This window comes from Thunnus albacares, chromosome 14 (assembly GCF_914725855.1).
Source record: "Thunnus albacares chromosome 14, fThuAlb1.1, whole genome shotgun sequence".
Lineage (NCBI taxonomy): Eukaryota > Metazoa > Chordata > Actinopteri > Scombriformes > Scombridae > Thunnus > Thunnus albacares.
The window spans coordinates 28603025-28619084 of NC_058119.1; the positions used below are offsets into that span (position 1 = coordinate 28603025).

Sequence of the window (16060 nt, forward strand, 5' to 3'; positions counted from 1 at the left end):
GGCTAGCTTTTATCTCAGTGCATCTTCAACCTGTACTTAGAGCTGTCTTCTTGTGATCGGCTACCATATATATTTACTGGGCAGATATGAGCGTGGCATCAATCTTCTCAAGTAACTCTTGGCAACAGAGAAACTACTGCTTTAAAGGCTATTCCCTGTACAAAGTCTTCTGCACTTCCACTGAACAGAACAAGTTATCTGTGTATTATGGCTGTCTGCTTGTTAATATATGTAGTTTCTTTGTCCACAGCACTCACTGCACGGCACTAACATTGTCTGGAGAAGTGGTACACAAAAAATATATACATAAATAACAACACGTCTTTCTTCAGGCCACTAACATGATAGAAGCTCTGACATTGTTCAATGTTTCATGTCATGTTAAAAGAAGGCATTAAAAGTTTATACTTCAGGCTCCTGACGGGATTAGATGTAAAGTGCCACTGGTGCCACCATGGGCTTCAAAGTCTCTTCATCAAGCTCTGCCGGACCAAAAGTGTCTCACTACTCCTTGCTCTTTGAACATGTATAATGTTCAAAACCAATAGGCTCTCTTGGAGATGCATATTATGGGTATAAATTCTGTGTTGTTCACACAGGGTACATTTTGAAGTCACAGAGGGAGGACATCAATATGTACTGTATATGTCTACAGTATGTGTTTTATGTGTATATGCACGTGTATCTACAAGCACATCCCAACTCAGTCTGTGAGGAAGCCATAAAAACATAGCTATCTAAGCGTCACGAGGAACATACAGAAAGAAGAAAACACATTTATACCCAAAATGAAAGCGGTGGAAGCATTGTTAACGATTTAAGTGCTGGTGTGAGAATGAGAATTGCTGTTCTACCTTAAAGGTCAGTCCACCTTCAGTGAGCCCGGTCAGGTTAGACTAACACGCTGTTGCTAACTTCAGAGTATTTTCCTTGTCTCAAGGAGCTGCAGCATTTATTAATTGACACACTGTAGCCTGTACTGTACATTTACTGCCACATTGACAACTTACTGCTGACCTTTTCCTCTGCTCTGCCTTCATTCACCGTCACTTTTCTGCCGCTCACTCTCTGCACTCGCCCAACTACACACGCTTATTTACACACACACATTACACACCGCCCTATACCTTAACGAAGCTATGCTACTCTTATAACAGTACAGTGGAAACCACTTACAGTAATCACAGTTACAGTGATCAACCGTTTATATGGATCAAAAAGCTCGGGACAGAATCATTCCTATACAAATGTTGTTTAATTCGCTTAGTAATCAAGTAGTCCACTTACAGTGTTCATTTTGGGTCTTTTCATACATAAAAACTATGTATTATCTTACTCGCATAGTACACATATGATGTGTATTTAGTGGCTGAGGCACCATTATCAGGCGATGGGCGCACCTCTGCAGGTTTGTGTGGAGGTGCGTGGTGTGGGCATGATTATTTGTAACCACCATGAAATAATCAGAAAATGATATTTTATTCCTCTCATTCACCGGAAATGAGTTGGGAAGCAGTCAGCAAAGCCTAACTTTACTTTTAATGTTATCAAATGAAGAGAAATGTTCTCCCCTCTAAGTAATGTTTTTGTTTTCCCTCATGGCAGGGCTGTATAAGCATTACAGGTTGCGTTTCTCCAAAAGTTGAATCTGGTTCAACTTTCCTGTTGTGGTGCCCCTGCGACCCCCACTCCCGCAGCCTAAACGCACAACCCGTCTGCTTGGGACTGGGAGGCTGGTGCTGTATGCACATTGAAATCATGATGGGAAAAAGATTAAAATAAAAAAAATGTAGTCTCTTTGAAGCTTATGACAAACTGCCAAAAACAAGCCGACAAGATGCAGCAGCAAAACAACAAGCATTTGAAACAGCTGTGCTGTATTTTGAAACAGTCAATAAAATTCAGTGAATAGCGAAGCTGCCTGTTTCATTACTTTATATTCATGTAATAAATATACAAACGTCCATTAGATGGTAATCTGCATGACAAATAAAGAAAAAGAAAAAAAAATCGGTTATAATAATCATCCACTTATAGTGATCAATTTGACCCGGACGGACGTGATCACTATAAGCGGTTTCCACTGTACTTTTCACGTAGATTTCCTTTGACGAATGAAGAGAGGGAGGATGACTCAAAACAATTCCACAGTAACATAGGGTGTTAATGTGCTCACACAGTGTGCGAGTGAAAATCATTAGTAGCCCACTGATATCAACGATCGTGTGAAATTGTAGCAGCGGCGCTCACAATTTTGTAGCAGTGGTGCGCCGCTGCTGAATGAATATTCGGGAAACACTGTTATTTGTGTGTGAACCGTCCCTTTAACATCTCGCATGTTTACTTTCCAACTGTTCATTTAATCATGTGTAACTAAGCCACAAAGAAAACAAAAGGCTTCAAATAAAATGGTGAGTGAATGTTATCTTTTTCATTTCCCTCTATTCTCGACTTAACTGAAAACCCACTTAACCGTGACCCCCAAACTACAGGACTTAATGAACCATGAACTTTGTGAACTGCTAAACCCCTACAGATTTAGTGTAATAGGGCAGAGAAGAGGAGAGATGCTTGAAACCAGGTACTTCAGTTGAAGGATGTTCTCTCTATTCAAACCTCCACACTAACCTGGTTTTAATTGAAAAGAGCTCCTCTACAAATTTGCTTTCCTAAATGAAGTCATCGAAAATAAATGACTGTTTGCATGTAAAAGCAGACATATTTGCAACTATTTTTTTAACTAACAACTATTTAATTTTTCACTAATTGTTGTCATGTGATGCCCAGCTGCCCAGCTAATATGGTCTCATATTAGAATTATTAATCTATTAAGAATCACTGATGACAGCATAACTTTATTTAATGCAGGATATTCTCCTCAGTCACTTTCTTCCACATTTGTCTTAATGCATCACAACCAAAGCCAAACAAATAAATACTATAAATACTCTATCCAATTAATGAAGAGCTAAAAAGTGAAACCAAAGGAGCTGGATGGGTTGTTGTTTTCACTGGAATGAGCACAATAAATGCAAATCTGCAATTCTAGCTGAAAGACCTCACTGTCTCATTCTCCGACTCTCACTACTCTCTCTCTGACCTCTGTGAAGCTCTCTTAAGTGTTGCGCCATTAATCAGCGGTGAACGTGCTCTCTGCCTGTGCTCCTGCTGACTCCCTGCTGGATCAAGGATAGGCTAAGATCCTGCTGGCAGACACGACCCACAGAGAGAGACACTGATTGAAGGGATGAGACAGAGATATGGCTCTATGGGTCAATTGCAGACGATATAAAACGCCCTCTGGTGAGCATACTGCACATCTTCTCCCCTAAAGCCTACAGCAACACTGACTGAGTAGCCTGGATTGGATTTTTTTTTTTTTTTTCCGCGGCTGGGAATCATTCCTGTGATATCAATCAATGCTATTCTGGTCACCTGGTGGGGGATATCTGTATTTCAGCAAACTTAAAAGGTCCTCCACCACCACCAGCATATTAACAGTAATAAATTCTGTGACATTTGAATCTTGCACCTGTGTTAAGCTATTTTTGACTTCAGGTTGTTAGCAGACACGTAGCCACAATTAATCATTGGAGTCATGTTCGTGTCCATATTATCAGAGACAAACATGAACCCTCATTTCAGCTCTGTTATGGTCCCCACTGACTGCTGAGACAAATATCTGACTATTTAGCTGTTGCTAACTTCATCTGCCTGCTGTTTGGTGCTGGGCAAGTAGTGTAGCTACTTTAAGAGTTATGAATGTTCTTTTCCAAAATCAGTTAAATGTCAAGTTTGTAACTAATAATTGTTCTATTATTATTGTTCTATAACTTGAGTCTTCTGAGCACGGGTTTAGGAGGAATCTTATCCTGTCAAAATACTCCACCACAACTGGTGACGCAAGTAAAATTTCCAAATGCAGGACCTCCTTGGGTAAAACGTAACCCATCAAAATAGTACTTTTGTCTTGCTTGGCTGTTACAGTATATATTTAGCAGTTATTTCCATGCTTTTTCTCCAGTGGGTCTCCATGATGACAAATGACGACGTTGGTAGTTTTGTGATGGAACTGGAAAGCCTCTATTACAGGCTGTGTAACTGAAGGAGGGACAGTGAGGGCTCGCGGTGATCCATTACAGGCTGTGTGAAAGGGGACAGTACATTTCGGTAAGTACAGGCTGTGTCACTTCATACTGCGTGGTTTTGCGTGTACATGCAGTGACGCAAACAGCCGGCATATCTGTAGACTTTACTTGCATGAATGTGACTGAGCAATAAGTCAAGACACCGTCATGTTTGTTGGGTTTCCATTCAAGTATATCAAAGTTAGCATATCCTGTGTTTTTATTTTAACATTAAGGAAACATTGCACCAAGTGTCTTACAGCTAATAATTATAGCCTATATTCTCCGCTGACATTAAGACAAGTCAGTGGGTTTCCAGTGGTACAGTAAGTATACACATCTTCATTTCTAAATGTGTCTGCGTGTGATAAAGAACATGAAGGAGATGTTGAGTTAATGGATGTGTATATTAAGTACAGGCTGCACAGTTGGGCTCCGCTCAGATCTAAACTTTCTCAGTAACCGTCACTGATGTGTCAGTTTTCTTCTGCTATGTTTTTACCCTCCTCCATTGCTTTTAATTCTCTCTGCTCCTATCCAGCCACCCTACCCACAATCCCTCCTCTTTCATCTTGCCATCTTAACTCCCCTCCACCAACCCCCCCTTATCTCTGTCTTGACTTGGCTTGCTAGCCACTTTTATCTTCCTTTTCTCCCCTTGCCACCCTGGTTTCTCCTCTTTTCTTCATCTTTCCTCCTCTCTACTCTGTTGCTGTATTCCCTCCGCTCTTTATCCATCTGTCCTTCCTTCCTGTCTTGTTTCATTTTGCTTTCTTCCTCCCTCTAACCCTTAACCAATCTCTGTCAATTGTTTCTTTCTGTGCTGCCTCCACCTCCCTCAGCACTCTTCTCCTCTCAAATTATTTTGGCTCATTTCTATTTTGGTTTAAAACTCACTTTTCCCCTTTTGTTTTCTCAACACCTTATTCTCTCTCTTTTTTCTGTTTTTGGGTACAAAATGTTTCTACGCCCTCCTTTTTTGGCCTCATACTGTATGAAGGCTGACGGGGTCATTGATGTGTTGACGCTCTCGTGACCCTAAGGCTCTTGACACTTGAAACTCCCTCTGTATCATTTTTCCTCATATGTTCAGTTCATTTCACTGCTTTTTAAGTGGAAACTGGGTCATTGCAGCAGCATGAATAGAGGTATTGGTTAGAGAACAAAGTGTAAAAAAAGAAAAAAAAAAAAAAAAGTCAGACCATCTCTATGATGCTGAAATGGGTTTTTTTCATGTTGAAAAAGAACTGTGCATCAATGGCAATCCAAATTTCAGGTGTTCCTTTCATTCCACTGCTTGGAGACTCATTTGGAGGACTCTTGACATATTTGGGCTATTAAGTACAAAGGATTTTTTTTTACGTAAGCCTCTGTTAAGGATAACAGAAATATCTTTATAACCATCAAGAATCTGTCTGGGTCTCCCATCTTCTTGATTCAGTCTTTTTTTTTTCCTTTTTAAAAAGGGACGTGTTCATGTTCATAAATGTTGACTGAGCTGCCCCAGAACCCCAGAACACAATCTTATGTTACATCACATCAGTTTGGATGTGCTATGGAACCCCTCCTCAACACAAACACCTATAGTGTTTTGCCATTTGCACTTTTGGCTGCGCCGAGTTGATTTTTGTTTCCGTTATTGGTTTTACTGTGTGGAGTTGTGCCCGAGATGAACCATCTCCGGAGTTGGGCCAAAGCACGCCCGACCCACCTCCAACCGCAACCAACCCGTGACGACCCCCCTTCTCCTGCTTCTCCCCTCAAACAAGTGTGTGTTGTGAGACTGATGTCTGTGCAGGAGACCAGAGAGAAAGCTGTTCCTCTGTGTGTTCAGCTCTCAGTACTTTTGTAGCTTCTAACTGAATCTCTGTGGTTTGAAGTTTAGTTTCTCTCCTGCGTCCTTGTTTGTACTTTCAGATATTTCCTTTATTTTATCATTTCCTGATTGCTTTCAGCCATAATGGAGCCGTGTTAAGTTACTGCTGATGAAAACACATTTCCTGCTGCTTCATATTAAAAGCTTTTAAATAAAAAAATAACAGGGGAACTTTTATTGTGAAGAATTTATAGGAAATTAAATGTGTTTATCCACCGTTTTACAGCTGCACCTTTGACCACTAATCACAGCCATGATGTATACCGCCCACTGCTTTTCGACTCAAGACAAGCGCATCATCAGTTAAAGACGCACCTTCACTGTTGTAATGGAAATGCAAATCCCTGCTGTACTGGGATGCCGAGTCAAACCGAATCGAGCCACACCAGCATGTGTGTATAGAAAAAGCCTATTACATCTTTTTGTGGGCTTTTCATTACACTTCCACTCCGTTTCATTTCCAGTTCTCTCTCTCTTGAACCCAGCCCAGTCAGCAGAACGGCAGTCATTAGTGAAATTACTTTGGAGTTTCATCGCAGAGCTTTCACTCCAGTATAAATACTCCCACTGCTGGTATCAAAAGAGAAAATATGGTAATACCACGAGAGCACAAGGAGTCAAAAGAGCCTAGTTACATTGGAGGAGGGCTTGTTACATGAACGTGGCCTAATATGCTCCAGCTAATGCGCTTTTGTCAGAGCATGTAGGCACATCGCTAACACATTTTCACACAGTTCTTACTGCTGACAGTTTTAAAATATTAAAGAGGAAAGATGAACATTAACAGGGAGTCCTTCCTGCTGCTGCAAGTCTTATGAGTAGAGCAGCAAACTAATGAAACCAATTATATGATTGGCACATTCACAAAATTGTTTAAATATCTGTACTTTTTGTAATTTTTCTATGGTCCTGTATGAGTGACTTTTTAATGATTTTTTATACGGAGGGCTGGATATCTAACCTCAATATTTTTTTTGTTCTGACCAAAATGTGCCCATTACACAGAGTACTGAATGCTGTCAAGGCTGCTTGTGTTCAGACAACTTTGGCTTCTTTTGTTCAAGTGTTTTGTAGAAAAACATGTTGACTGTTTTAGTATGAAAAACTCTGGTATCATACTGACAGTAGAATTGTAAAAATGATACCCAGCCTTACTTATAATGAAGACTTCTTTCTTTTCACCTTTGATTTCCAAACACTCAAAAACACCTAAGTGAGCAACATGCTTTTAAGTTGCTGCTTCACAAAGTTGACTAATCCCATTTCTAAAACAGCTTTCCTCTTGGTGCCATCTCAAAACGATCTTCATCTTTTATTCAGCGAGGTTCACTTTCTGTGGGATGAAGATGACTGCGGCGGAAAGATACATCTGGGAAAACTCAAGTCTCAAGAACATTTATGTGAACACTAATTGCAATTTCGGTTACTTTCAGTTACAGCAAACATCAGCTGACTGCTGCAATCAAAATGGTGTTGTTTATTTGAACAAAATGTAGCATTATTTAACCCTAAATTGACAAAGTATGTGACTTAACTCTCTGTAAAAATAGCTTTTGTTTAGGGAGATTTTGTTTTGGAAAATTGTGCCATGGACAGATTTTTCTCTATGATGCGATGACATCCATTGGTCTTTTTCATGTTTGTTTGCTATATCATTGCAAAGCTTTGTTTACTCGAGTAAAGCTTTTGTCAGTCTCATTATTTTCAACATGTTCAGAGCTTACTTCCATTTCATACCCTTGCCCTTGGTGACAAAAAAAGTTATTCAGGGAGGCTTGTGGTTGTGATTCAAGGTGTGAAAATTGCTGTCAAAATAGTCCCTGAGCAAAAGGTGTCAAACTGATGTATATGTGCCAACCCCTAAGATGAGACGACACCGTAAACACGATCGACCCTTAAAAAAAAAAGAGGAGCTAAACACTCTCGTACAGCAGGAGTAAAACTGGTTTACATGACATGTACATACTGTCATTGACATCAGGGTTACGCTTGTATATTATGGGATTATCATGTATCACCGTAGGGTTATATGCAACAGTTATGACAACTCCAGAATAGGGCTGTTTTAGAAAGAAAAGTGAAGATGTTATTGTTGATTGTGGCATATAGAATATTTTAAACATCTATAAAAACGTTTAATTTCAAAATATATTAAGTAAAAGTAACATAATAACACTAACAAAAATAAATCCCATAGAGACAGAGCTAAAAACATGATTTCAGCATGTCAAAGGATTATTTTAGCAACCTGTCTACCAGAGAGGAAAAAGTAGTTTATAGCATATGTTTAAACCTGTTACATTAAGATGCAATACATGAATGCAAGGGCTGACATCACGTCTGCAGTAGAAATAGCACAACTGTATAGCAAACTCCACCAAATAACAGGCTGGCATGACACTTAACAGCTGATATGGCGAGCACGGTTTGTAAAAAATAGGCCAGGAAATTACACACTGACGTGCAATCATTTCCCTTTCAGGCTCTTTTGACAGTTAGCATTTTAACCAAATGCAGGTTAGCTATTCTGTGATTTAAACATCTATTACTTTCAACCTGCGTGTTTCTCTGTGTCCAGGTATATGTGTCGATTTTACGGAGGCTTTAGAGCTGCAGGCTATCTGTGCAGCACAGTTTGAGTCTGTCTCTCCCATCACACAGCACACAGCCCCACTTTTGCTTTCTTAAAGGCTCAGTTTTTCGGTTCAGCAGCTTATAAAAACTTCATTCTGGGTTCTTTACCCTGTTGTTATTGCATCTCACCACACAGTGACTTTTAGGCATTATTCTGTTGTTTGCTAGTAGACAGAAACAACAAGGAGGCTCCGTCATGGAATACAAAGTCAGTGGAGAGCAATGAATTGCTTTCTCCTCTGGAGTGGGCGGGACTTAATTGTGCTCCGTCTCTATTGTAGGTTTTGTTGGATAATATAAGAAACTCATTGTCAGGTATCAAAGATGTTGCAGTGACAAAGTTCATGTGGCAACGTTACTGAAGAAAGACTGCTGATGTCTTTCTGAGCGCTTCTTGAAATCACAACTTGTTTGCAAGTTAATCATTTACACCAGTGGTCCCCTACCCCCGGGCCACGGACTGGTCCATAGGTCATTTGGTACCGGTCCGCACAGTACACGGTGCGTTATTATATTTAGAAAATACCACAGTTTTTACACCGATCGTATCATTTTAGTTTGTTGTATTTATCCGCCGCACCTTAAAGGCCGGTCCGTGAAAATACTGTCTGACATTAAACCGGTCCGTGGTACAAAAAAGGTTGGGGACCTCTGATTTACACCGCATGAAATCAGTTCCTCTTTCCTGTAGATTGCAGCATTTATAAAGTCACCGCTTCAGGGCGGCATCGATCATCAAGTTTGTCTCGATCATGACTATCAAGCAAAACACAGTTTCCTTTATTTGTCCTTTTAATATTATCCTTATATCATTTTTACATCATTCTGGTTCGCTGTGCACAAAATTGGTCACTTCAGTGATGGCTCATATTGTCGTTCCTACAACAGTTACTTAATGAGCAGCAACCTTAAGACAGCGAGCACGTGCTGAAGTATAAATTACCAGCAGCACTCCTCCTCCTCTCAAACACACTGCCACTTGGGATTGTGCGTAAACAAAGAGAAATTCAGTGTTTATAAGATGAGCAACAAGCAGCCAAGATTGTAAAATTACAATAATAATGATATATAATATTACTGTGCAAGCGAGAATGCTTTACTGTAGTTATGTTTAGAGCCACAGAGTGACAAAAATTACTGATCGTTTATGATATCTGCAATCTAGAGGGAAGAATGAAAGAAAAAACATTCCCTGGTGCAGGTGACTCATCTAAATTTTGCATTTTGGGTTAAAAAAAAGGCAATGAGAAGAAAATGTAATGTATCATTTCTGTTGCCTGTCTCCTATTTTATACTTCTGTCAACACATTTTTTTCTTTTCTCCAGATGGAGATATGATGCTTTTTTTTCCCAAAATGTGTTTGCCAAAGAGACAAAGAGAAAAAGAAAGCAGTTCTTTGTGAATGAGATCTGAAACAGAGGAGTTGTACAAGCTGCAGACAGTAACAGAGGAACAGTGATGTGACGAGTGAACTGTGCCTGACCTTGTGTTTCTCTGAGCGGGATGCTTGTTTAATGTGTTCTCTAGGGGGGGGAGTGTACAGTATGTGTGTGTGTGTGTGTGTGTGTGTGCATGTGTCATCAGTACAGTGTGAGTTTCTCCTTGTAAGTGTTATTCATGATGAATGAGATTGTTTTCTCTGACCTATAAGTGGTGGGTTCATGCCTGACAGTGTTTTTTTTTACTATCCCGACTACATGCTTTTATATCTACAGGAAACAATAATGGTATGAAAATATACATAATTAAGGACATATATGGATATTTAACACAAATATGGCCTTGAATCACACATTACATCTTGCTTATCTAGACCTAAAGATGTAGTTTAAACTACTGTTTGAAGTTAGCCGATTCAAAAATATTAAGGAGGGAAAAGTGAGCTGTGTGATTTGGAGAAAAGTTTAAGGTTTTTTTCTATCAATCATAATTTAAGAGCATCAATTTTTCACTTAGTGACTCAAATTTCCGATGTACAAATGATCAAAGATGGGAACTGCTGTTAAATAACTTTCTCTCAAAAGCTTGAGAGAAATTATAACCATTCAGTATATGTGTTATCAATAATTTACTAATTCTGTTATAGATGTCAAGATCTGAAAAGCTGACATAATAGGTTTTCTTTATATTTGGAAAAAACGTGTGTGCTTCTATTTGGAAACTAATGCCAGCTGGGAATTGTATGCATGACACCACAATAAATAACTTCATCATATATGTGGTGTATAATAACTTCAGATTCATGTAAACATACTGGAGTTTGTGCTCCACATAGGTTGTTTTTTTTAATCTATATCAAATGATCAGTATGATAAAAAAGCAGGCTGTGTATGTGTAGATAACAGCATCAGCATGTGTCACATGCCTTTGGGAGTCAAATGTAACAGAGGCATTAGCCTACTTCCCTTTAATTAGTCGAAACAAACAAATTAACATAAGTGTGTCTCCATCGCTGCCTTTAATGAAATCCCAGCGAAACAGTGTCCTGAAAACCACCTTTACCATCTTCACCCCTCCGAGTGCAGCTTTTCACTTTTCTATGCGAGCCTCACTAGTCTGGCCTTGTTTCCGAGGAGCCTCTGTGGTCTGTTCTGGGATTAGTTTCCCAGACAATCTGCGACTCGCAATTGGTTTCACTGAACATCCGTAGTATCAACCAGTTCACAGGATGAAAAACTCTGCCGTCCATTTCCAGATGGCACAGATGGGATTGCTTTGTTGACCTTGCTACTTGTACTACTCACACATTGCTACTCAGTATACAAACTACATTTATAGATCTTCCAAGCGATTGCGTAATACTCTTTAAAGTGAGAATAGCTGCTGTGACAAGTGCTGCTGTCACTGCTTCCTTTTATTTTTCGGGTACTTTTAAATTATGTATTCTAGCTCAGTAATGAAGAGTCTGAACCATCTTAAAACTCTTATTTTTTCATCTAATGCAGCAGATTTTAACCAGATGCTACAAAATACAGATATTACCGTTTGATATGTTTGTTAACAGTCTGAATGCACTGATCATTACTATCTGAATGCATTAAAATAGGGTTTCTGCAACTGTTTAATACTTATTTCACCATCCTACTGGCCAAAGTACAATGCCTAAAATTCTTTATTATTATATTATATCTCATTTATTATTGTTCATTAAATACATGCTACCTGAACCATGACAGGCAGCATAAAATGGATAGATTGATTAACCAATAAGAAATTATTTATTCATTTAAGTTTCTGCTAAATTTGACACTTCCCCATTATGACTGGATGAGCTTCCTACTTATTGTCGTTAGCAGTAATTACTGTGTTTGATATGGATTCGATGGCTGAAACTCCACAAAAAAAGAATTAAACAGCTTCCTGCAGCATAATCAACTGCAATAACGTCACGCTTTTAGTTTATAGGTCTCCTGATGAGCCACAATCAGACACAAAAACATTTTTTATAACTATCATTACTGCCGACAGCGGGTAAGAGAAAATAAGCAGTTTAGGTTAATTGGCAACTCTAGATTGCCCGTTGGTGAATGTGAGTGTGAACGGTGTTCTGCCTGGATGTCTGAGCTCTCTGATTGACTGGCAACCCGTCCCGAGTGTACCCTCGCCTCTCTTCAGAGTGGTATCACTAATGGATGGATAGATGGAATTTTTTAATACCAGTGAGGCCTTTTCTCCAAGGAACTAAGTTTTTTTTTTTTAAAAAAAACTTTTCAAGACCTGCAGAGACCCTGTAAAAACACCAAGCATACTGAAGATATACACAGACATGTAACATGTTTTGTAATGGCACCCTGCTACCAGAAAAATAAAAACATAATTACTTGAAATGCCAAACTAATTACCACATCACCACTGTTTGAATCTGCTATGTACAGATGTAGAAATGCCAAATTTACAACTGCCATTTCAGCTGCTGTTGCTCTCTATTTCCCAGGAGTGTAAGACAATTCTACACTACAAGTGCTGGATTGATGGCGGCTGAGGGGAGAAAAAGGTTTCACTGTGACATTTTCTCCACACAACATGTATGAAAAGTGAAAAACCATCTCTGAAAATAATTGGAAAAAGCCCATCTCTGAGGTCCACACTGCACATCTGTTGTACTTTTAGTTATCTAGGGAGGATTTACTTTTAAGAAACTGAGAAATGCATCATTTAAACTGCCGTACGCTGCGCATTTATACTTGTGAATATGACAAAATGTTTAAACGACTGACTAATGTGCGGCTCCTACCTTCTCCATCTCTCCGCTCTTCCTCTTGCGTGCCGAGCGCGTGATTTTGACGGTGACGGCGTTCTCCTCTCCCTGGCGTCGCAGCGCCATGCGGTTCGGCTGCAGAGGACTGAAGGAGATCTCCAGCTCGGGACGCGGGAAACGACTCGTCCGGCCGTTTTCTGTGGAAATCTCAGAGGAGTCCAACACGGACGGATAACCAGCTGAGCCCTGTGGAACGACACGTGGTTTTAAGGTCAGGGGTCACTTGGTTGTGTGAAGGGTTGAGGTTAAATATCTGATCTGTTGGTAACTACAAGGTGAGGACACCACAACAGTGACAGCTTACCTGACTGCTGACTGACGCTCTGATGTCTCTCCTTCCTCCTGACTTCCTGTTAATGGTTTCACTCTGCCAAGAATTTGAAAAATAACATTTTTTTTTAATGCAAAAGATGTTGATAAATGTACTATTTTAATCTTTCATCCTAGATTTATCTGCCAGGTGCAACCACAGCCTCTATGATGAATGATTGAAACAGCTTTACAGACATTATACATTTTTAAGTGTTTCTGGAGCTGAAGCCTCCTCACATACAGACAAGAAGAAGTTTAAGATTAGCAAGGTCAGCATCCTGTAAATGACGTACAGTCCTCGTTTAACCTTGTTGACAAGATGTACTGAAGTTTAAAACAAGAAATTAAAAAAGATCAAAGTTATATCTGTCTGTAGTCTGCAGGTTCACTTTAAAAGACGGAGAACATCTGAGGATAATTTATGGATAAATAAAGTAAAAGGCTGAATGCCCAGAAAGCAAAGACATTCACCTTATCACTGACATAAAACTCTGATTTATATCTCCTTGATCTATGTCCTTCTCCTTTATTATGTTCACACTTCACAAATGGTTTTTGGAAGAGGTTTAAAAAAGTAAAGGAAAAACAGAGCAAACAATCAAAAACAAACATTTACCTCCGCCAGGCTGTTATCTCTGTTTTGTGCTCTGACCTGTTCACTCCTGACCTGAGAACAGATGAAAAACAAACATCAGTAATAAAACATTTAAATATAAAAAGGGCAAAACTGCATCGCTGCCCTTCACTCATATCTAGATTATAGCGATAAAGCTGTGTATGTTCTCTAACTTTATGTAAAGTTGTGATGTGCAACTTTATTAATATAAAATAAAAAATACATTTTTGGTATATAACTCTCTTTGATGCTGTTTGGACCACCAGAGAAATAGATTATGATGCAGGAGATGAGATTCCTGCTTTAATTATTAATTGAATATAAGAGCATTCAGATTTGGGGTGGCGTATTCTTTTTTTTTTTTAGACTAACCTGCGTGGTCGTTTCCACCTGTTTGGTTGTCGCAGCCTTCAGCTCCTCCTTCAGTCTCAAGATCTCCGTCTCTCTCTCCGACAGAGCAGCCTGAAGTTCTGCCACACTGACGCCGCCACCGTCTACGCTCTGAAAGAGGAAGTGTTCAATCTGTGACGTTTTCTCTCCACCCTCTTTTTTGATTTTATGCTTTTCACCAAAAATGTTATCCAGAGTTTTGAACCATTACTGCAAGAGAGAAAGACACTAAAACACCATCATTCTAACTTTATAAGCAGTAGTGAGGATTTTCAAAGGGATGTTTTTGAATACTGGTGTAGCTGGTCCACCTTAAAGGTCAGTCCACCTTAAATGGTCAGTGAACCTGGTCAGGATAGGCTAACTTGTTGTCGCTAACTTCAGGGCTAACCTTCACTTTTCCAGCAGTTGAGGAAGCAACAGACGAGACTTTTGTTGGTCTTGAGAAGTTGCAGCATTGATTAACTGACACACTGGATCCTGTACTGTACATTTACTGACTGATTGATAACTTATTACTAAGCTTTTCCTCTGCTCCGCTTGCATTCACTGTCACTTTTCTGCCGCTTGCTCAACTACGCACATTACGCGCTGCCCTATTCCTTAAAGGACCAGTGTGTGATATTTAGGAGGATCTATTGGCAGAAATTGAATATAATATCCATAAGTATGTTTTAATTAGTGTATAATCCCATGAAAATAAGAACCGCACGGCCATGTTTCTACAGTAGCCCAGAATGGACAAACCAAACCCTGGCTCTAGAGGGTCTTTCGTGTTTTTTGCGAGTTTCGCGGCCACCGTAGTTCTCCTACATTCCTTGAAGGGGCGGGGGAGGAAAAGGAGTATTCAGTTGGTTACAATCTGCAACCTCCCCACTAAATCCTAAACACTGGTCCTTTAAGGTTTTCTTTTTTTTTTTTTTTTTTTTAAAGTTTCAGTAATGTGATGGTTGAGAGAGATTTTTTCACCTCCTTTCTCTACACCACATCAGGGTTCTGCTCTCCAAATAATCCTACCTGAAGGGTAAATCAACACTGTGTGAAATGAGGGCAGCAAACTGTTGATGTTTTGTTCTCTACAGGTTCAAACTTGCAGTCGTGTTTCCCCCTCCGGCTAAACCTAAATCAATAACATCACAGCAGGTGTTTTGCCTTGACTGATGATGGGAAACAACTGCTTTGACATGACTGATTGAGTGGGTACGGAGGTGAAACGTACATTTCAATCACAAGAGAGCAGACGGAGCAGATTTTTTTTTTTTTTTTTAGCTTTTGATATTCAGGGTTGAATAGTCCATTAAAGACTAAAGACACCTCCTATGGATTATCTTCATCTTATATTACAACACCTTCTTAATCCTCCTCCTCAACCTCAGATCAATCTGTTATAACTGAACGGGATTTGATGGGTTTCACTAAATTCCTGTGGTGAGTCTAGTTGATGGAAAAGGCATCCAGTACGAGTCTCATCATCTTTATGTTATACCGACCTCTTGTTTGTCTTTCTCCGCCTGGCTGGAGAGAAGTTTCTGGAGCTGGACCTCCAGAGCTGCAACCAGAGTGTCTCTCTCCTTCCTCCAATGCTCCATGGTCTGCTCCTTCTCAGCCAGCTGGGACGTCAGGGACTCCTGACAAAGAGGGAAATGTACTTTCAAAACACTGTGTGGTGGTGGAAATTACTGGTGGTGCACTGTATGTGTGTGAATAAGAAAAAAGAGACAAAGTGAAACTGTAAAACGGGAATATCAGTGCACCAATGTAGCAAATATGTTGGCTAAATTAAAAATATGTTTGCTAATTTTAGCTGTATTTTGGCTCAGCTGTTGGCACGTCCGTGTTTCGCAAC

At 39.7% G+C, this 16060-nt stretch overlaps 1 protein-coding gene across 4 annotated transcripts in view; it reads right to left on the bottom strand.

Moving 5' to 3' along the window:
- The window catches only part of LOC122996555 (kinesin-like protein KIF20B), a 56069-nt gene that overhangs the window by 16366 nt on the left and 23643 nt on the right, over positions 1-16060 (bottom strand). For 2 of the 4 annotated variants that reach the window (XM_044372055.1, XM_044372054.1), the window contains exons 27-31: positions 15705-15842; positions 14197-14325; positions 13825-13875; positions 13201-13263; positions 12873-13082 (exon numbers count right to left, since the gene is read on the bottom strand). In XM_044372055.1, coding sequence (XP_044227990.1) covers positions 12873-13082; positions 13201-13263; positions 13825-13875; positions 14197-14325; positions 15705-15842 — 591 coding nt within the window. The remainder of the gene's footprint in view (positions 1-12872; positions 13083-13200; positions 13264-13824; positions 13876-14196; positions 14326-15704; positions 15843-16060) is intronic. The other 2 variants (XM_044372056.1, XM_044372057.1) reach the window with 2 other exon arrangements.